Here is a 22,145-nt window from a genome sequence, read left to right as displayed (position 1 = left end):
CTCAACTTAGTAAAAATATCATATTGCGATTTTTTTAACAAAAACTTCAGTAGCGATTTGAACAGTGATATGATAATCTCATGTTTTTGCTGCTTAGATATCATAGATACAAAATAAGACGGAATAAAAATCACAATAAAACAGCAGCTCTTCAACAGGCCGTGCAAACACCGCTCTGAATTAATGGAACCAAACTAAACCTCTTTTGCAGACACAAATGTACCCAGATCTCTTTGCATTCACACTGTATCTGAATTTGAAAGTGGACTCAGATCTCTTTTTGGTGCACTTTAGTTGATAAATAGCTAATAATAAATAAATATATTTAAAGATATTAAAATATATACAAGTAAAAAGTATATATATAAAAAAATATATATAATAAATTATTTGTTAATCATGAAAAATATTTTATTATTAATATTTTTATTATTCAATAGTTACAAGGAAGAAAGAAAAAATGATTACTTGTGCAACCCTACTTCAATGTCTCGCCATTGATTTCTGGATTCTCAACATCACATGATCAGTCTTTGATTAGAAAATGTTCAAGTTGAAATCTGCTCAGTTTTACTGCCCTAAACAGTAACGTTGGCCTTACTTGGCCCAAAAAATAAATTCTTAGACTACTGATATGTACATGAAGGGTTTTGTTTTATGAGCTACAACTTTCAGGCAATAAACAATCCGTCATAAAACTGAGTGACGTGTCAGGTCAGAGTCCTATGCAGCTGTCGATGAGTGTGTTGATATTTTAAGTTTAAAGGTCTCTGTAACAGGAACCAACAGCAGAGATAACTGGTAAAAGCCAATATGTAGGGCAGCCCACAGTGAATTGTGAAAGCTCAAGTAGGATAACAGCTCACCAAGCAAGTTGATGATCCCTTCATTATAGGCTGCAAACAGACGGATGGCATCTTTAAACAGAAGCATGAATGCTGCGTTAATGACCCCGTTTGTGAGCTCATTGGCATTTACCTGCAGACAAAAAACAAGCCAAATTTGGGTTGCTGCAAGAACTGATAACTAATTTAATTATAACAAGTGAAAAAAAGACCATCGATAAAAGGTCAAGCTGATAGCGGACATGTAGCAAAGTCTAGCTGTTGTCATAAAACTCACGTTAAAGTCGAGGAGTGCATCCATCTGGTTTTGGATAATGGGGATGGTCTTTAGGAGCTTCTCTGTGTTCATAGTTCTCATTACACCTTCCGCCCTTTGACAATGAAAACGACAACCAAACAATTCAGTAAAGAGTAAATGAGAATTTTCATTTTTGGGGGAACTAGCGCTTTAAGAATGAGAAAAAAAGACTTACCCTCGTTTTACTTTTGTGAAGTCAAAAGCCACTTGTCTGTACGAGACTGCCTTTTCGTTCAGGTAGCGGCTGTACCTTCGGATGAAGGTGGACATGTCATATCCTGCTCGAAGAACAGAACATGTTGTCTTTTGAGTTCACAGTGACCCTCGTGTTGTTGAACTTAGTCATACCGCAAACTATGTTCTTGTGTTCTGATTCCAGATATTTAAAAATGTGAGTCCTTGATGTTTTAGTCGAATCCTGAGCACAATATTTCAGTATGATTGTGACTCATTGTTATTGCTAAAAGGAAACAACATTCCGGTTTCCACAGGGTTAGTATAATGCATGACACAGCCTAGAACCCGTAAGCTTTATCTGACTCTACTAACTATGACAGGTCATCGTGATGTGTACTAGTCAATGCCACCAGTAATAAGCTCAAATACAAGCATACTAAAGGTAATAGATATTTACAATATATTCTAAAATAATTATGCAAATATGAGAACACAAAAGACAGAAATAGACAAAAATATTATTAGAGTTTGTTTAATTTCTGTGAATTCATTTTTTCAAACTGCCTGTCTGTCTTTGTCTTCAAAACACAGATTCAATAATTCACAGTAACTCAGAAATGTCCACAAAAGTCCCTGTATGGCATTTTAAGTTCTTATATATTTTTACTAAAACATTTTAATGTAGATACAAATTTAATGTTTCTTGTCTTTGTTCTATTAATTTCGTAATTGCAAATTTGTATTGTATTTTACTTAAAGGGTTAGTTCACCTAAAAATGAAAATTCTGTCATTTATTACTTACCCTCATGCCGTTCCACACCCGTAAGACCTTCATTAATCTTCAGAACACAAATTAAGATATTTTAGTTGAAATCCGATAGCTTCGTGAGGCCTCCATAGGGAGCAATGGACACTTCCTCTCTCAAGATCCATTAATGTATTAAAACATATTTAAATCGGTTCATGTGAGTACAGTGGTTCAATATTAATATTATAAAGCGACGAGAATATTTTTGGAGCACCAAAAAAACAAAATAACGACTTATTTAGTGATGGCCGATTTCAAAACACTGCTTCATGAAGCATCGGAGCATAAATGAATCAGTGTATCGAATCATGATTCAGATCGCGTGTCAAACTGCCAACGGCTGAAATCACGTGACTTTGGCACTCCAAACAGCAGATTCGACACACTGATTCATTTGTGCTCCGAATCTTCCTGAAGCAGTGTTTTGAAATCGGCCATCACTAAATAAGTCGTTATTTAGGGGTTTTTTTTAGCGCTCCAAAAATATTCTCATTGCTTTATAATATTAATATTGAACCACTGTACTCACATGAACCGATTTAAATATGTTTTAATACATTAATGGATCTTGAGAGAGGAAGTGTCCATTGCTCCCTATGCAGGCCTCACGGAGCTATCGGATTTCAACTAAAATATCTTAATTTGTGTTCTGAAGATTAACGAAGGTCTTACGGATGTGAAATGGCATGAGGGTAAGTAATAAATGACAGAATTTTCATTTTTGGGTGAACTAACCCTTTAACAACAAGAATGTACTTGGCTGCAATGGCATAAAATAATAAAATAAAATAAAATAAAATAAAATAAAATAAAATAAAATAAAATAAAATAAAATAAAATAAAATAAAATAAAATAAAATAAAATAAAATAAAATAAAATAAAATAAAATAAAATAAAATAAAATAAAATAAAATCCAGCAATAACGAAAACTATTTAAAAAAGTAGGATCAAGATGAAGTATTGCAGGGTGCCTCAGAAAGAAAATCTGAGCCAGGAAGTTCTAGTCACTTTCAGAAAATGGGCCCAGAGTCCTTCTTGAAAGACTCTCCTCTGAATCCCCTGCTGCCTTCTGTGATTGCTGGCTGCCAGGCAGCTTCTTAACATGGGAAAAGCCTTGGGTAAATAAAACCACTAGTGCTTTATTTAAGCTAAAAGTCGACCATGTTGCCGAACAGTCCCCAAAAGGGGATTTCAGAGAGAGAAGAGCAAACAGACAGACAGAGAAATAGCGAGAAACAGGACCTAATGCTTCCACTGCAGACCCTCCAACACCACGTCTGACCATGACTAACATTAAAATGAAAGAACTGTGAAAACTGTGCAGAGTATGTTCTGTCAGCTCCTCAAACATTCATCATGTCTGCATTTGTCATAGGTTTAGTTGCACATGAAAATGGATGACACAGCTGCAATGTGTTTGGAATAACAGAATGAGTAATGAAGTGTCGGGCTGAAAGTACCTACCTTGTAACCCGCTTTTGTCCAAAAAATTACTGAGGTTGAATAATGTGTTCCTGGAGGCCAGATATTGTACAAATCTCTGTCAACATGAAGAACAAAGAGTTCATGTTTCAGTTTATTCTCAAGTTAGTCACCGTGCAAATAAATAGTATTGTCAAAGCCACAAGTGTAAAATTGATTGACTGTGGCACATGTGCTGGTTTAAACGCTTTAGCTAGAGCCCTAAAACAAAAATGTGATCAAACACTGTTGAAAATACCAACAATTTAAGGATTAGTTCACCAAAAAAATGAAAATTCTGTTATTATTTACTCACTCATGTAATTTCAAACCCGACTTTCTTCCATGAACACAAACTCCTTTCAGTAAAATGACAGTGAATGGTAACTAGGGTTGTAAAGCGTCAAAAATATCACAAAAGTACTGTGTATAATGCATTATGTTATGAATTATTAATTATTGAAAAGAGTGGCCAGAATTTGTTTTAAAGGTGCCCTAGATTCAAAAATTTAATTTACCTTGGCATAGTTGAATAACAGGAGTTCAGTACATGGAAAAGACATACACTGAGTCTCAAACCCCATTGTTTCCTCCTTCTTATATAAATCTCATTTGTTTAAAAGACCTCCCAAGAACAGGCGAATCTCAACATAACACCGACTGTTACGTAACAGTCAGGGTGTACGCCCCCAATATTTGCATAATGCCAGCCCATGTTCAAGGGATTACACAAGCCAGTATTAACGTCTGGAGCTGCACACAGCCGAATCATCAGACTAGGTAAGTAAGAATAACAGCGAAAAATGGCAGATGGAGCAATAATAACTGACATAATCCATGATAGCATGATATTTTTACTGATATTTGTAAATTGTCTTTCTAAATGTTTCTAATGTACTGTTAAATGAGGTTAAAGTTACCATCGTTTCTTACTGTATTCACGGAGACAAGAGCCATCGCTATTTTCATTTTTTAAACACTTGCAGTCTGTATAATGCATAAACACAACTTCATTCTTTATAAATCTCTCCAACAGTGTAGTGTTAGCCATTATTAGCCACGGAGGACAGCCTCAAATTCACTCAGAATAAAACGTTAACATCCAAATAAATACTTTACTCACATTATTCGAAGCATGCATACAGCATGCATGACGAACATCTTGTAAAGATCCATTTGAGGGTTATATTAGCTGTGTGAACTTTGTAAATGCGCTGTAATATAGTCGACAGCTCGTGTGGCAGGGAGTATGCGATTTAAGGGGGCGGCGCCGAGTGTAAATCAGTGCATTGTTAATGATGCCCCAAAATAGGCAGTTAAAAAAATTAATTTAAAAAAATCTATGGGGTATTTTGAGCTGAAACTTCACAGACACATTCAGGAGACACCTTAGACTTATATTACATCTTGTGAAAAAGCATTCTTGGGCACCTTTAAAAGAATTAAAAATACATAAATATATAAAATATAAAAAATAAAATGTAATTAAAATAACATAAAATATAATTAAAAAAATGTAATTAAAATAAAATAAAATGTAATTAAAATATAAAAATGTATTTAAAAAAGTAATTAAAATAAAATACAATAAAATGTCATTTAAAAAATATAATTAAAATAAAATGTAATTAAAATAAAAAATTGTAATTTAAAAACGTTATTAAAAAAAAAAAATGTAATTTAAAAAGCAATTAAAATAATATACAATAAAATGTAAATAAAATGTTATTAAAAATAAAATAATTCAAAACAATAAAAAAAGAATTAAATAAAATGTAAATAAAATCAAATGTAATTATACTAAATAAAAAAATACACTAAATAAAATAAAAAAAAAAAAGATAAACTAATAGTAAAAAAAAAATAAATACAATTTTGTGAGTTTGGAACCACAAGACAGATTTTTAATTTTTGGGTGCACTATTCATGTGTTCATCAGGCTAGAGCACTCAAGCTAAAGGTGACAAGTGTGTAAAAAAGCATGTGTGTGTATTTGGGGAGGCTGACCTCATTGCCGTAGACCATAAGGTGGTGTGTGGTGATGAGAGATTTGAACACGACCACCCAGCTGGTGTTGGTGGTGCGCTCGAACAGCGTGTCAGCCAGCTGAGGGATGTTGACATTCATCTCGTTGGTGCACTGGATCAGATCTGGTGAGAGAAAGTTGAAGGAGGTCAATATGTTAATAATTCAAACTGTCAAAGTGTTTGTATTTGTGCCTTAATAACTGAAACTGTTTTGGCTTGTTAACATTTGTTAGAAAAACACTTCCATTCCAGATTTCCTCAAAAGGCTTACACCGTGTCCAAACTAGTGGTCAACTGATGGGTTATGCAATGACAGATGATGATACTGATATAAAGAGAACAGGGTGGTCAATGGTTGACACGGACACTATGATTAAAAAGTCTGAGGTCAGTAAGATTTTTTTTTTTTTTTAAGAAATTATTACTTTTATTCAGCAAGGATGAATTTAATTGATCAAAAGTGACAGTAAATACATTTATAATGTTACCAAAGATACAATTTTTATTCATCAAACCAATCCTGAAAAAACAATATCATGGTTTTTACAAAAATATGAAGCAGCACAACTGTTTTTAACATTGATATAAATATAAAATGTTTCTTGAGCAGCAAATTAGCATATCAGAATGATTTCTGAAAAATCTTGTGACACTGAAGACTGTTGAAACCTCAGCTTTGCCATCACAGGAATTAATTACTTTTTTTAAATTTTAAAAACAGAAGCAGTCATTTTAAATTGAAATAATATTCACAATGTTACTGTATTTACTGTAAATGTATTTCTTTTTAATTAAAGCCTTGGTGATCATAAGAGACTGTGATATGATTTCAGTTATTAATCAATTCACTGAAGAAGAAAAAAAAAAAAAATTATATATATATATATATATATTTTTTTTTTTTTTTTTTTTTTTTTTTTTTTTTTTCAGATGTTATCATTTGCAAATTGTGACAAATCTCATTGGTCAAAAAATATGTAATGGGATTTATTGTAAGTTAAAAAAATAAATAAAAATCACTGGCTATGATTGTCTCGCATCACCAGTGTGAATTTCATCAACGAAGTTACAGACAAGGTTCAAAAAGTGTTTTATTTTGTCAAAAAAAGAAAAAAGACAAGTAAAAGATTTTAATTAAAACAGAAATATTTTTGTTGACAAATTATTAGTCAATTATTATAATGCCATTGAGAAAATGAATGAATATAGCATGACAAAATATTTACTAAATTATGTACAAGACATTTGTTTAAAAAACAATTACTTGATGATGCGTGAAACTTCTGTATCCTTTTAACCTTCAAATTGATTAGTCAATCATTCTTATAATGCCATTAAGAAAATTAATGAATACAGCATTACAAAATATTGACTAAATGATGTACAAGACATTTGTGTAAAAAAACAAAACAAAAAAAAGACTTGATGCGTGAAACTTCTGTATCCTGTTAACCTTCAAACTCAATGCCACAGTTTCCAATGTGGCGCTGACATTATAAAAGTCGGCTAACCTACTGAAAAACCCGCTGTTTCCAGAGATCTGACTCTGTGGACATGTGTGTGATGCTGAGGTGCTGCTGCTCAGTGTGTTAGCATTCAGTGCTGACATGGTGAGAGTGAGAGACAAGCATTGATATCCTGTGCATTATTAGTTCTTTGGCCTGGCTCCACAGCCATCTGCACTCCAAAAGCAAGAGCGGGATCCCTCAAGGCTTTCTCTACGGCACCGACACTGTGAGACTCATTCAGGGCTGCAGCTTATCATGCCATTCATGAAACCTCCCACAGACACAGGAGGAGGACAACGCCGCCTCTCTCCACTAGGAATTAGATCTGAACGGGATTATATCATCATAAAGTTTTCTGTATTTAAATGAAAGACAAAAAGTAAATGGAAGCTGGTTTCCGCCACAGAATATATATATATATATATATATATATATATATATATATATATATATATATATATATATATATATATATATATATATATATATATATATATATATATATTTATTTACAGGGCTTGACATTGACTTTTTTGCTCACCAGCCACTGTGGCTAGTGGTTTTTCCAAAGTTACTAGCCACTCAGCATTTTCACTGCTAGCTTTTACTATTTTGAGTCATTTAACTTGATTAGCTAGATTTAAAATGCAGATTTACCACGCAAATCAAGACTAGGCCTACATGGTATATCAGATGGTATGTACGGGTGGGCAAGGGCAAGTTATTTGTTAGGCTATATAAAAAGAACAAAGAAAATTAGCAAATTTCAAATACAATAGTAAATTAAACAGACTAAACTTTTTTTTTTCAGGTTTATTTAACATCTTTTGTTGTTTGATTAACATTAATGACAGACAGGTACTTAATTGGGCTGCTGAATGCATGGACATAATATACTGACACATATCCAGTTATTACCCACCCGTTTACAGTACGTCCACTTAAGCCATAACGACTGCATTCACGCGAGATACTCCACACGATGGATATTTTGACATCTGTGTGTGTGTGTGTGTGTGTGTGTGTGTGTGTGTGTGTGTGTGTGTGTGTGTGTGTATTTGACTATTCAGGCGCAAGGAGATCTGATCGCGTGCACGGCAGAGAGAGAGTGCTTCAGTTGTGTGCCTATCCCGCCTTCACTAACTGCAAGTTAGTGAATCTTTTTTTATTAATCTTTTGTTTCAAATCAGTGATTCGGAGCGCCAAAGCCACGTGATTTCAGCAGTTTGACACACGATCCAAACCACGGATTCGACACAAAAGATTCGAAGCAGTGTTTTGAAATCGGCCATCACTAGATATTGTTGAAAAGTCATTTTTTTTATTTTTTTTGGCGCACAAAAAGCATTCTCGTCGCTTTATATTAAAGGGTTAGTTCACCCAAAAATGAAAATTCTGTCATTTATTACTTACCCTCATGCCGTTCCACACCCGTAAGACCTTCGTTAATCTTCAGAACACAAATTAAGATATTTTAGTTGAAATCCGATAGCTCCGTGAGGCCTCCATAGGGAGCAATGACACTTCCTCTCTCAAGATCCATAAAGGTACTAAAAACATATTTAAATCGGTTCATGTGAGTACAGTGGTTCAATATTAATATTATAAAGCGACAAGAATATTTTTGGAGCGCCAAAAAAAACGAAATAACGACTTATTTAGTGATGGCCGATTTCAAAACAATGCTTCAGGAAGCATCGGAGCACAGATGAATCAGTGTGTCGAATCTGCTGTTCGGAGCGCCAAAGTCACGTGATTTCAGCCGTTGGCAGTTTGACACACGATCTGAATCATGATTCGATACACTGATTCATTTGTGCTCCGATGCTTCATGAAGCAGTGTTTTGAAATCAGCCATCACTAAATAAGTTCTCATCACTTTATAATATTAATATTGAACCACTGTACTCACATGAACCGATTTAAATATGTTTTTAGTACCTTTATGGATCTTGAGAGAGGAAGTGTCATTGCTCCCTATGGAGGCCTCACAGAGCTATCGGATTTCAACTAAAATATCTTAATTTGTGTTCCGAGGATTAACGAAGGTCTTACGGGTGTGAAATGGCATGAGGGTAAGTAATAAATGACAGAATTTTCATTTTTGGGTGAACTAACCCTTTAAGGTAGAACCACTGTACTGTACTACATTAACTTTTTAGTACCTTTCTGGATCTTGAGACGTTTGGTGGCATTGCTGGCAATAGAGGCCTCACTGAGCCATCAGATTATCAAAAATTTCTTAATTTATGTTCCAAAGATGAACAAAGGTCTTACGGGTGTATAACGACATGTGTGTGAGTAATAAATTACATTATTTTCATTTTTGGGTGAACAAACCCTTTAATGGCTTATTCTGCACAACCATATTCTACATCCCTAATCATACCCAATACCTAAACTTATCAATTACCTTTCTAACTATTAATTTTATTGAGCTTATTGAGGCAAAAGTTATAGTTAATAGTGAGAATTGGACCCTAATCTAAAGTGTGTCCGAAATCAGAACCACGATATATAAACTCACCGTCACAATTGCAAGAAAAAGAAAGTTAGAATTGTGAGATAATTGCCTTTTTTAATTTTTTATTCTGTGGTGAAAACAAGCTTACATAGAAACCTCTTCTAGACATACTTAAATGAAGTGAAAAAGCCACTTCCACCCTCGCGACAACCCATTTCAAAGACAAAAGAGTAATTACACACTCCCCAACAAATTGCCACCCAATATTAGTGCGTACGCAGCCTTTTGAAGTGGGAATGTAAAAATATGCTGCACAGCGAGCATGGGTGGTCTACAGAATGCCCTCTCTTTTACAGATAACATCCACTATTTAAACCTGCACAAAAGCTTGGCCACGTGACAACAAAAGACTTTTCAGAGCCAACACAAAACGCCTGTGCTGAGCATGACGCCGCTGCAAGTGTACACGTCCATGGGGCTCAAGTGAAAGATCAAAGCCAGAAGACGCCATGGACTTGATGTTTGATGGTGTTATCGTCCTGCGCCAGGGTAACCGGACACTTTCGGGTTTACCCTACACGCCCTTATGTAGCCAACAATCACATTTGAAAGGAGAAATGAGAAATCTGTAGGACTCTTTCCCAAACTAGATCCATCCAGTCTGTATCTCTATCTCTCTGGGGTGAAGATAGACATGATTGATGGCCCAGCAGGGTGCATGTGTGGTGTATCCAACCATGTGATGTTCACATGATGAGAAACAAAGCAGTCATGTGACCTGCTCTGCATAAACATTAAAGTGTCTGACATTTTCCTGATACTGAGCCTACTCGGAAGCGCGCGCGCAAAAAAAAACAAACAAAAAAAACAAACACTTCCCAAACTTCTCATATAATAAAATATTCATGTTGTTCTGACATTGACGCTTATAATCTGAAATGCCTCCAGGGTAAATAATGCAATATTCAAAGTAGTCACACTCCAAAATGTGCACAGACAGTGTTCTCTCGGTTTAATATTACACTGAATTTTATTTCCTTCCATAAATATGTTGGTGGAAAAGGTCGATATTAAAGGGATAGTTCACCCAAAAATGAACACTGTCATCATTTACTCACCCTCATGTCATCCCAAACCTTTATGTCACACTTGAACTCTGAAGAACTTGGAATATAGAGCACAAATGTTACACTTTTAAGGTGCTTTTTTGATTACTAAAAGCTTCAGTCTTGTTACTGACTGTAAAATTCATGGGGGGAAAGCTCTGCAAAAGTTTTCCTTTTGTGTTCTACAGAAGAAAGTCAGTCAGTATGGGTTTGAAACAACATAAGGGTGAGTAAATGATGACAATCTTCATGTTATATTCCTTTAAAACTTAACATGGGCTTCTAAACTTAAAAATAACAGGTCACTGCTGTGGTACAACCTATTAATGGAGAGAATATTTATTTTAGACCTGACCCATCCAATGATTAATGCTGAAATATGCAAAACTACACCACTAAATACACATTTCCGTATGGTTATATAACATATTTGCATTTGGGTCAATAGCATGACACTCATTCTGTCCAAATTTATAAAGTTTATTAAAAATAATTCATACAGTCAATGACCTCTGTGATGAACATGTTTATAATTTCCAAATTAAAATTCATTTTAACATTCGTGGTGTATCTGCCCAGATAAACAAACAAACTACTGTTTAAAAGTTTGGGGTCGGTAAGATTTTTTAATGTTTTTTCTTCTTTTAAGTCTCTTACACCAAAGGCTTCATTTATTTGATCCAAAAATAACTAATAATAACTAATTTAACTTCCTTAATGTAATTTATTTCTGTATTGGAGTCATTACTCCAGTCTTCAGTGTCACATGATCCTTCAGAAATCATTCTAATATGTTGATTTGGTGCTCAAGAAACATTTCTTATTATCAAAAGTATTAATTTCTCTCTCTAAAAAAAAAAATTCTTGACCCCAAACTTTTGGATGGTAGTGTAAATCTTTTGCTAAATCTTTTATTATAATAGGTTTTGAATTTTTTTAAAAATAAATTTAAATGTGTGTTCACCAAATATGCAGTAAGTAACCAACATGCAGTAAGTATTTTTGTTGTCATGTGTTTAAAATAAAATAAAATAAAATAAAATAAAATAAAATAAAATAAAATAAAATAAAATAAAATAAAATAAAATAAAATAAAATAAAATAAAATAAAATAAAATAAAATAAAATAAATGATATTTGGATATTTTTGGGATATTTTTAATAAAAATAAAACAAAAATCAAGATTACTTCATAAAACGTGATATGCATATTTGAGCGAATATCCAATTTTCTTAAAAATGTTTAAAAAAAAAAAAAAAACAACAACATGTATGAAACTTACCTGAAAATAACAATTACTAGTGGTTAAACAGATCATAGTTGATCCGTACGGACCACAGTTCGGCACGCATTTGATTCGTGGATTAATTGCAAGTTTAATCATCATAGAGTTAATGTTTATCATTTGCATGCGTTTTGTCTTTCCAATTTACACATTCAAGCAGCTTTAAACCATTCCAGCACAAGAAGAGGTGAAAGAGAACTCAATTTGTATGTACACTCTGTTATCTATGAGCACAGTCACAAACACACACAAAGATTAATCTATTTTTAATTTATACAGTGAACACTATAGTAGTATTTTACATTGAGGTATACTACAGTTAGACCTTACTTAAATTGTAACTTTGTTATATTGTATATCTATGCTTGTAATTAGTGTGTTTGTTCTTATTTTTTGTTCACTTGCCTTTAATAATGTTTAAAATCTATTAGTGAGGCTAGTAGTTTTACTATGGTATTGAAGTAGCCTATTAAAGTATGCTTTAAAATCGAAGGCAAAGTTACATTTGTGCCCCAATATTTTTTTTCTTGCCGATCCGAACGATCTGATCCGAGACTCAAAAAACATAATATGATCCGGACCGCAAGTTTTGTCATCAACAATTACACTTCAAGAACTTTCCACTTGCATTTTAAACTACATTTTTTAAAGATCTCAAACATCCTTATTTTTGTCATTGACCCATTTGCACTTCATACAGAGCATCAATATCAGATTCAGGAGAGCGTGACTAACATTAATAATTAACAAGGAGAACTGTTGATTGTCAAGGGACATTGATCTGAATGTTAGTGATGGGCCGGGCTACATACGGTCATATATTAATGCATTGTGTGCCTGATGAAAAGAATGGAGAAAAAAGAAAAGAAAAAAAAAAATCATGTTTTTTTTTTTTTCTGTTTACAAAGCAAAACAGACAGATGATGTTTGTAGAGCAACATCAAACTGAAAGTCCTAATGGCATTAATACAGAATAATGGGCTCTAGTTTTAAAAACATTTCTTTTTGGAAAAGTTGACTCAGCAACAGGATGCTGCAAACTTCCTACAGTTCACAGAACAAAACTGATTCAACCCTTTAAAACACTCAGTCATAAAACAGGTTGATGATGGAGCTATTTAGACACTCTGACCCCAAAACTGGACAAAATGGCAGGAGGCTACATGAAACACAGACCAAGAAACAGACAGAAAACAGGTAGAAACAAATGGTGATGGAGAAGAGTGAGGCCGACGTGGGTATATTTCTCCATCCAGGCTCTGTTCCGCTTCAGGGAGAACCATTTGTGAGGGCAGAGGACAGGAAACTATTAAGTGAATGATTGCTCCCCTGATTCAAGGGTTTAACTCGCAGACAGATAGAAGACAGAATCCTGCTCTACATCACATAAACACAATCCACAAAGGGCTGACTATACCTGCAGACTAATCTGGACGGAAAATGAAAGACAAGTAACACAGGTCAAAGACTTAGTCAAGATCACTCCTGAGTGTATCAGGTAATATCAGTTTAGATAATTGACAAGTTAAAGCCGTTACTGATGTTTGCAGAGCAGTATTTGACTGGAAGAGTAAAAATGACATTTTTGTCAGCTACGTCTCAATAGATCTAGCATTCTGCACGCTGTAAATCAGATACAAAGACAAACAGTGATGTTACCCTGTTGTTGCTGAGAAATATAATGTAGAGATTTGTTTTAATAAAAGTCAGTGATTGATGCATTTCTGTGCCCCTGTATGTTTCTGTGTATGTGCAAAGCGATCTCTGATCTTGAGATGTGAGAGACGTGTGTGTGTGACAAGCAGTGCATCAATATAGATTGCATTTAAACCAACTGGAACTACTTGTGCATTAAACAGTTTGTAATGCACACCCCCTAGCCAATCAGAACTGACTATACAGACAGACCATGGTGCGTGTATGACTGATGCATGAAAGTTATAAATAATTAAGTGCTGCAAATCACTTTTCAAAACATATTATAACCAGACAATATTGCTTTCCATGCAAACCATGTGGTAAACATCCGTTCAGCACCAGTAAAAAAAAATGCCACATGTACTGAGCTCACTGGCTAGAGGAAGAAGAACATATCTAGGTTGGAATGCAGGCTTGACTTCACAGCGTTGTAGAATCCAGAGCATGTCGAGGAAGTGGAGGTAAAGAGAGAGAGAGGATCAACAGGGAGAATGAAAGAGACAGCTGCACAGAAATCAGGGAAACACGCCACATAAAGTTAGATGTGCCAGAAAAAAAATGAACTGCTGTGAACTTGGGAACTGTGACTAATAATAAAAAGATATGCAAAAAGAATAGCATAGAATTAGGAAGTAAAGCATATAAAAGTAAACGTAATCTAGTATTCAGCAAACAGAAAGTCAAGCATATAAGACACTGTCTTCACAAAAGAGAAGAACAGCTGCTAAAGGTAACTAAAGTAAAACTTCATGTCAAGGCTCATTTTAAATCACTGTAAGCTGGAGGCATTTTATCAATAGTTTTCTCAATGGTACTCATTAACAAAATAATAACCTGAGACTGGGAAAAAAAAACCTAATGGCTGAAAGGCATAAGTCATTAGCTAATCCTACATAAAAAGTGACGATTAAATAGATGAATAATTACAGCGGGGAATACACAAAATGTCAAACAAGCAAATGTTTGCATTTTTTTCTTTAAATAGGACAATAAACAGAAAATCTGAATCACTTGGACTGCTTCCCCACTGGACTTTTCCCTATTTAGACAGTGACGTCCAGAATGAAGTAGCATGTCTGCTGTGAGAACAAAACTCTGCTGATTAGACTCGAGGAGTTTTGACTCATGAATTTCCCCTGATCCAGCTCTTGATGGAAGAGTCACTGCACTCTCCTATCTGCAGACTTCTTCCATTTAATCGGCTCCCAACATTTTTCTGATTTACGGAACAACTTCCTGTTGGCTGTTTAGATTTTGAATAGTTGGCGGCCTACAAGAATGCAGGAAGTATCTTGAACTGGTCCACTGGGTTCATCCAGGACAAGACACTTTGCAGTCTGGAGTTTGGGAGGTGTCTGGGAGCAGGAATGCTGATCAACTCCCTGTTCTAACTCAATGAAAAAAAAAATTTGTCCAAGTTCTGAAATTAAAGGTGCCCTAGAATTAAAAATTGAATTTATCTTGGCATAGTTAAATAACAAGAGTTCAGTACATGGAAATGACATACAGTGAGTCTCAAACTCCATTGTTTCCTCCTTCTTATATACATCTCATTTGTTTAAAAGACCTCCGAAGAACAGGCGAATCTCAACATAACACAGACTGTTACGTAACAGTCGGGGTGTACGCCCCCAATATTTGCATATGCCAGCCCATGATTGAGGCATTACACAAGGGCAGCCAGTATTAACGTCTGGATCTGTGCACAGCTGAATCATCAGACTAGGTAAGCAAGCAAGAACAACAGCGAAAAAATGGCAGATGGAGCAATAATAACTGACATGATCCATGATAACATGATATTTTTAGTGATATTTGTAAATTGTCTTTCTAAATGTTTCGTTAGCATGTTGCTAATGTACTGTTAAATGTGGTTAAAGTTACCATCGTTTCTTACTGTATTCACGGAGACAAGAGCCGTTGATATTTTCATTTTTAAACACTTGCAGTCTGTATAATTCATAAACAACTTCATTCTTTATAAATCTCTCCATCAGTGTGTAATGTTAGCTTTAGCCACGGAGCACCATCAAACTCATTCAGAATCAAATGTAAACATCCAAATAAATACAATACTCACATAATCCGACACATGCATGCAGTATGCATGACGAACACTTTGTAAAGATCCATTTTGAGGGTTATATTAGCTGTGTGAACTTTGTTTATGCACTGTTTAAGGCAAGCGCGAGCTCTGTGGGCGGAGAGCACGAGCATTTAAAGGGGCCGCAGCATGAATCGGCACATTTCTAATTATGCCCCAAAACAGGCAGTTAAAAAAATAAATAAAAAAAATAAATAAAAAAAAACCGATGGGGTATTTTGAGCTGAAACTTCACAGACACATTCAGGGGACACCTTAGACTTATATTACATCTTGTAAAAAAACGTTCGATGGCACCTTTAAAATAATAAATAAATACTATTATGGTGCTCTTTAATGTGGTGCGCATGTAAACCGACCAGCTCTTTATCTTTACTACTAGTTATAGCATGAAATAAACATAAATGAACATAAGAAATTATGCCAAAAGAAACAATACAACTTACCAAAATGCATCATGTCTAATGTAATCGCTCAGTGTTTCTTTTTCTTTTTTTCCTCAAGATTTTTTGCCTTTATTGTGATAGGATAGTATAGAGTGGATAGGAAGCAAGGTGGGAGAGAGAGGGGGGATGGGATTGGGAAAAATCCGTGATCCGGGACTCAAACTCGGGTCACCCGAAGCACAACGGCGCTATATGTCGGCGCGCTGTCCACAAGGCTATCGTCGCCAACATCGCTCAGTGTTTCAGCAGACTATCTTTTATTCTGTTTAAATTCCATCCCTCCACACTGCAAGTTCACAAACAGTTTTGGCCTAATGGTTAGAGAGTCGGACTTGTAACCCAAAGGTCGCGGGTTCGAGTCTCAGTACTGGCAGGAAATGTAGGTGGGAGGAATTAATGAACAGTGCTCACTTCCACTCTCATTACCCGAAACTGAGGTGCCCCAATCACTCCACAAGTGCCACAGCAAAAAAAAAAAAAAAAAAAAAGCCCACTGTTCACGGTGTGTGTGTGTGTGTGTGTGTGCGCGTGTTCAGCACTTACTGCTCTGTGTGTGCACCTGGATGGGTGAAATGCAGAGCACAAATTCCAAGTATGGGGCACTATACGTGGTCACATGTCACTTTCACTTTCACTTTTTAAAATCTAATCAAAAACTGATGGGCAGAACCAAGTCCCTGCCCTGCATTTTTTCTTTTTTTTTTGATAATACTTACACTCAGATGTATCACAATACAGATGAAAAGATCTGTCGTTATTTTAAAAGGGACAAGAGGGATTTACTATGCTGTCTAGCAGCTAAAGTCAGCACTGTCATTTAAAGTTGCCCTCACTAAATACTAATACTAGTTTAGACAAAACTTATTCTGGAACTGCTTTGTGATGCTTGGTGAGTGCGACCCAACAGAACAGTCTGTTAATGCCCTAAATTTCAGTCATCCATTGCTCAAAAAGTGGTAAGGAGGGCGTCTATCTCTGCTGTATTTGGGTTGTTGTGACTAGTTACATAATATTTGATCACTTAAAACCGGTGAGGTAAAGAGGCACTTTGCTAATGGCATACTGGGTCAATAATTTAGGAAATGGAACATGAAGAAAGTCAACTACAAATGCTTTAGAGCCAGACTCGGCTAGGAGGTTCAAACAGTGACTCTAAAAGCAGTACTGGTCTCCATTCACACACAGCAGGGTAGCGAGTCAGCACTCTTTCGGACTGACCGTCATTTGATGCCTCTCAGGTCACATGCTACATTTCTACACAGGTACAGACACACACACGGTCGCATGACTGACTTACAGCGGATCTCTGCCAGAGTGATCGGACACCATAAAACAGGTCCAAAGGGTCACTTTGTTGGAACAGATGACATTTTATAGGTGTTGTAACCACGCTGATTGGATGGGAGCGCTACAGTCAACGCTACGCAAGCTGTCCCGCCCTACAATCTGGTAGACGCACAGACCCTCAGGGCGCTTTCATTTTCGCAACATCAAAATTGGGCTTAAGTGTGTATTTGCAAATATGGATACTAAACAGCAGGAACACCAATCAAGATGAGAGCACTTTAATCTACGATTACAACAAAACTGATCCGATTTCCGCTGGCTGTCTGACGGTTCATCAGACAAGATGTATTTCACATTCTGAAAAACTTCAGCAGTAACCAGGCAGACAAAACGCCATATAATTTTTGTTTTGACTACATTCTAAACCAGCAATCAAGTACACAGCATGATAAACATTATATAATCGTAAACATTCTTCTACTTGCTGTCCAGAAAAGCTTTGCAGTTATAGGAAATAAATCTATCTGATTAAAAAAAAAAAGAAAAAAAAAAAGAATAATGAGTTAATTCAATTCAAGAACTAAGTTTGCTAGGAGTGGCTGTGTATCTTAAAACCATAAAGATAAGAGTGTGTGTGTGTGGGGGGGGGGGGGGGGGTCTCAGGCAGATTCTAGGAAGCATCTATCATATTGCAGAACTGACTCATAGGAGCACCCAGAATAAGCCTTGATTCCACAGTACTTGCTTACACAGCACCGGGGCACAGAAGGCCAGCCAACATGACTTCAACATGTCATGGAAATACAACAGTGGAAGGTCCGCTGTTGATGTTGGTGGTGTGTGTGATCACCTTTACATAAATTCAACAGCTACCCATCCAAACTCATGCTGAATCTACCAGTTTACATACAAAAAAAACTAAGTTTCTCTACCCAAAAGTAGGTCACAAGTCCGTTCTGAGTGGGTCGCAGAGTATGCAGTCAAAGAAACAGCACCAAGGTTTCTCTGATGCAAGACTTATTTTGAAAGACGCGTGAGAAAACTGTTGACTCTTCTGTCATGTGCAATTTAAGTAAAGAGTGCCTGAGACAAATGTGCTGTCCTGATTCAGCATCTGAGATCAGATGAGATGTTGTCAGGCTATATGTCAGTGACATTATTATAACTTCTTATTATAACTTTATTATAACCTCAGAAAAACTGTACGATATAACGTGTTCCTACCGTGCTCTTCCATTGCACGCGCAAATGCGGAGGTGCGCTGTATATCACTTCAATATATATATATATATATATATAAAAAAAGAGAAAAATAAATTACAATTATGCAACATCGTAGTTACGTTGACAATTAGTAAGTCATGAAATGAAAGTAAAGTACCAATAAATTATGTAACTGGTATTTTGTGTGTTTAGCTGGGGAGGATTTGCATGAAGTTGATGTTGATGATGTTTTGGTAACAGTTCATGTTAGTTTTGTGTATTCACCATGGTAACTGTTGTTTCCATAACCCCAAAATGCCACTTTATTTTCACATTGTGTTATTTTGTATATTATTAAATGTATGTGTATGTTAAGTAACATGGGATGGTACTTTTGTGTGTGAACCTTTTTTGCGAAATAAATTTGCTTAGTTCACCCAAAAAAAAAAAAAAAAAAAAAAAAAAACTCCTATCATTTACTTATCCTCATTTCATTTCAAGCCCATAAGACTTTTTCATCTTTGAAACACAAATAAAGATATTTTTAATAAAATCTGAGAGATGTTTCTCCATTGAAAGTCTATTCTACCAAAACTTTGATGCTTATATATATATATATATATTTATATTTATGAAAAATAAAAAAAAATCGAAGTGAATCAATCGGTTTAAGTCTTATGTAGAGATACCGTCACTACATATGACACCAAATTTAGGTTTTTATTCACATATTATTTAGTCACATTGATCAACACACATACATCAAGTACATCAAATAAGGATTCAAATGAGCTTTGTTCTGGAGGAATTTCTGAGGTTTCTCTAAAAATACCTAGAAAAAAAATTTGCAATTGATGACAGAATTTTCATTTTTGGGTGAAGGTGAAGCGTGCTTATTTTAATAAGGGCGGGACAAACCGATTGCCCAAACATTAGCAAATGGAGGGAGTGTTTGTATTTTTAAATTCTGTTCAATTCTGTTTAGCGATGCTATTGAGAAGAAATCACTCACTTGAACCAATGTGAACCAGCATTACATTTAGTAAAGCTTGAGCAGTATAACAAGTGCTCTGCATTTCCTTAAATGCTACTGAACACACTCAAGCCTTACTGACTAATAATGGCGGGCATTATGGAACAAAAGCCAGCGTCCATATATGGACATAAAAGACTGAATAAGGCACCTGCCGATCCACAGCAACCCTCTGAAATAACTAAATTGATAAGCTCAAACTTCATAATAAGCCAAAGGTGTAACTCCTCTGAACAAAGACAACTTTTTTAATTAAGTCAAATCACAAAATATATTTTCTCTTATATCAGATTAGAGTGAACGAACTGCATTTTTACTATGTTCTTGTTTTTACCTAAAATGTTTTCCTAAACTAAAACATGCAGAAACAATTGAAGGACATTTTTCAGCCAGCTGGTCATTTCTGGAATAAGGGTAGTTCAAGAGGAATGTTCTCCCTACCCCGGAAACCCGGCCCAAATCAAAGAGGCTGGGGGACGGAGCCGGAGCCGTATCTAATGTTCAAATCAAACAGAAGCAGAGCGAGACACACTGCTATTTCTGTCCCAAAGGAAACTCCAGGCACAGAAGGCACTGCTGCCCTGAAATACCTACAAGACCTCGTCACACACAGACTCTTCACACTACGGGAACAACCTGAGGGCAACCGGTCTACTGTGGAACAATGTTCTTGACGCAATGATCACGAAAAAACTCAACATAAGCACATACTTTTGAGGGAGGAAGGCAATTACGTCTGACCTCCACTTAGTCTGAGAGTTCAGAACTTCTCTCTTCTCCTTAAAAACTGTCTGTCAGCACACATGCCATTCTGTATTGTCAAGACCCAGCTAAAAATAGTTACACCATGAGGAAATTAGCACTGTAGGGTGGGAGCGAAAGCAAAAAGCTATATGTAAACAAGCAGTATGCGATGAAAGACTTGATGTGGTGGTGCCACCAGCCTTGATTTGACTCAAATGATGGCGCCACTGATTCACCGACATTTGTACAAGAATACACACACATTCAGAAAGATCAAGTATTTTACTTCAAGTTTGAATTAAAAAAAAAAAAAAAAAAAAAAAAAAAGCAACTGCAAAACTGACAATCTAAGAACAAACTGCAGTTGATTCATTGACTTATACACTTTGAGTTAATCAAAGACTTCAGATCTCACTCAACAGACACAAGCACAAGACTGATAAGGTCAAGATGGGTCCTAAAAGAGGCCATTCTTCCTGAGTATTATAAGAAACACTAGGCATAATTCAAGCTCTATGAGACCTGCCAGCACCAGCACCTGTGGGATACTGAGAACATCTCACTCTGAGAAGAACCTGAATCATAGCAAGCAATAAATATGACATCTGCATAAAGTTAAAAGTTAACATGACAGAACTGTCTTATGAGTTCAGCCGCTGCCAGGATTGAGCCAATTACAACATAGTCCTCTATAAACACCTGCCATAGTATATCTTAAATTGAATGTTGCATAACTTCTAAAAGTCAGCATGTTCTTCACTTTAATTGTGAAATAAACCTTAACCAAAGAACTGAAAAACTACAGAGTTTGAGGCAGACTCCAAAGGCTGTCAGTATTTATACACAAACCTGTCAAGATCCAAAAAGTATCATTTTTTTAAAGCTCTGTGTAAAGAAAAAACTGAAAGTTGTTCACTGTTTGATAGCTTCCTATTCTTTATAATTGATATCTCCTTTTATGTCTTATAACAACATGCTGTTGAGTAAATTATGGCAGTTTTTATTTTGATAACTATTGCTTTATGAAATCCACAGTAGTCAAATGGCGGTAAAGTGACCCTAATAAAACATGCTGTATTTTCGTTTTGCAACATCAAAAGACAAAGTATGAGTGCTTTTCTTTTGGAGCAAATGTTTGCTTGCAATCATTAGATTTCTCAATGAATCCGTTCGTCTGCAAGTGCCCCAATTAGACAGCAGATGGGCTCATTTTTTTTGAAATGTGGTTAATTATTAGTTAAATCATTAAATGCGCTGCACTGTACTCATGCTATCTGAAAACCCCATGCAAAAGGGACTCAAATGATCACTAGTCACCGGTTAAACATCAGCAAAGGTCGCTGGAGGAAGCTGGTTAAATAACACGAGCAGCACTGAACGTGAATCTTTTGCAGGCCTCGAGCCCAGAACCTCTCGTTCCCAGGGCGACGAGTGACTGACGTAACTTTCAAACGCGGGTCCGATAGCAACATAGTACAAAAATCCCATGACACTTACAATCCAAATGCTTCTTCTTTGGCCCCATGACTTCGTGCGTGGTCGCCTTGCACACCGTTTTGGACACCGCGGAACCGGTAACACTGTGTTGCGCTGCCGTTATCCGATCCGTTATGCTTTGTCCAGACATCCTCGCAGTTTTAAACAAAC

At 35.7% G+C, this 22,145-nt stretch overlaps 1 protein-coding gene across 20 annotated transcripts in view; it reads right to left on the bottom strand.

The window, feature by feature from the left end:
- picalma (phosphatidylinositol binding clathrin assembly protein a) overlaps window positions 1-22,128 on the bottom strand; it is a 51,596-nt gene extending 29,468 nt beyond the window's left edge. For all 20 annotated transcript variants that reach the window (XM_048180182.1, XM_048180219.1, XM_048180201.1 and 17 more), the window contains exons 1-6: window positions 21,996-22,128; window positions 5,600-5,742; window positions 3,596-3,671; window positions 1,319-1,421; window positions 1,123-1,216; window positions 867-978 (exon numbers count right to left, since the gene is read on the bottom strand). In XM_048180182.1, the coding sequence (XP_048036139.1) occupies window positions 867-978; window positions 1,123-1,216; window positions 1,319-1,421; window positions 3,596-3,671; window positions 5,600-5,742; window positions 21,996-22,125 (658 nt within the window). In that variant the 5' untranslated portion in view covers window positions 22,126-22,128. The remainder of the gene's footprint in view (window positions 1-866; window positions 979-1,122; window positions 1,217-1,318; window positions 1,422-3,595; window positions 3,672-5,599; window positions 5,743-21,995) is intronic.
- Window positions 22,129-22,145: the final 17 nt, after the last annotated feature.

This window comes from Megalobrama amblycephala, linkage group LG2, assembly GCF_018812025.1.
Source record: "Megalobrama amblycephala isolate DHTTF-2021 linkage group LG2, ASM1881202v1, whole genome shotgun sequence".
NCBI classification, from domain to species: domain Eukaryota; kingdom Metazoa; phylum Chordata; class Actinopteri; order Cypriniformes; family Xenocyprididae; genus Megalobrama; species Megalobrama amblycephala.
Note: the sequence above shows the minus strand (reverse complement) of the source record. Positions and strands in the feature narration are given on the sequence as shown.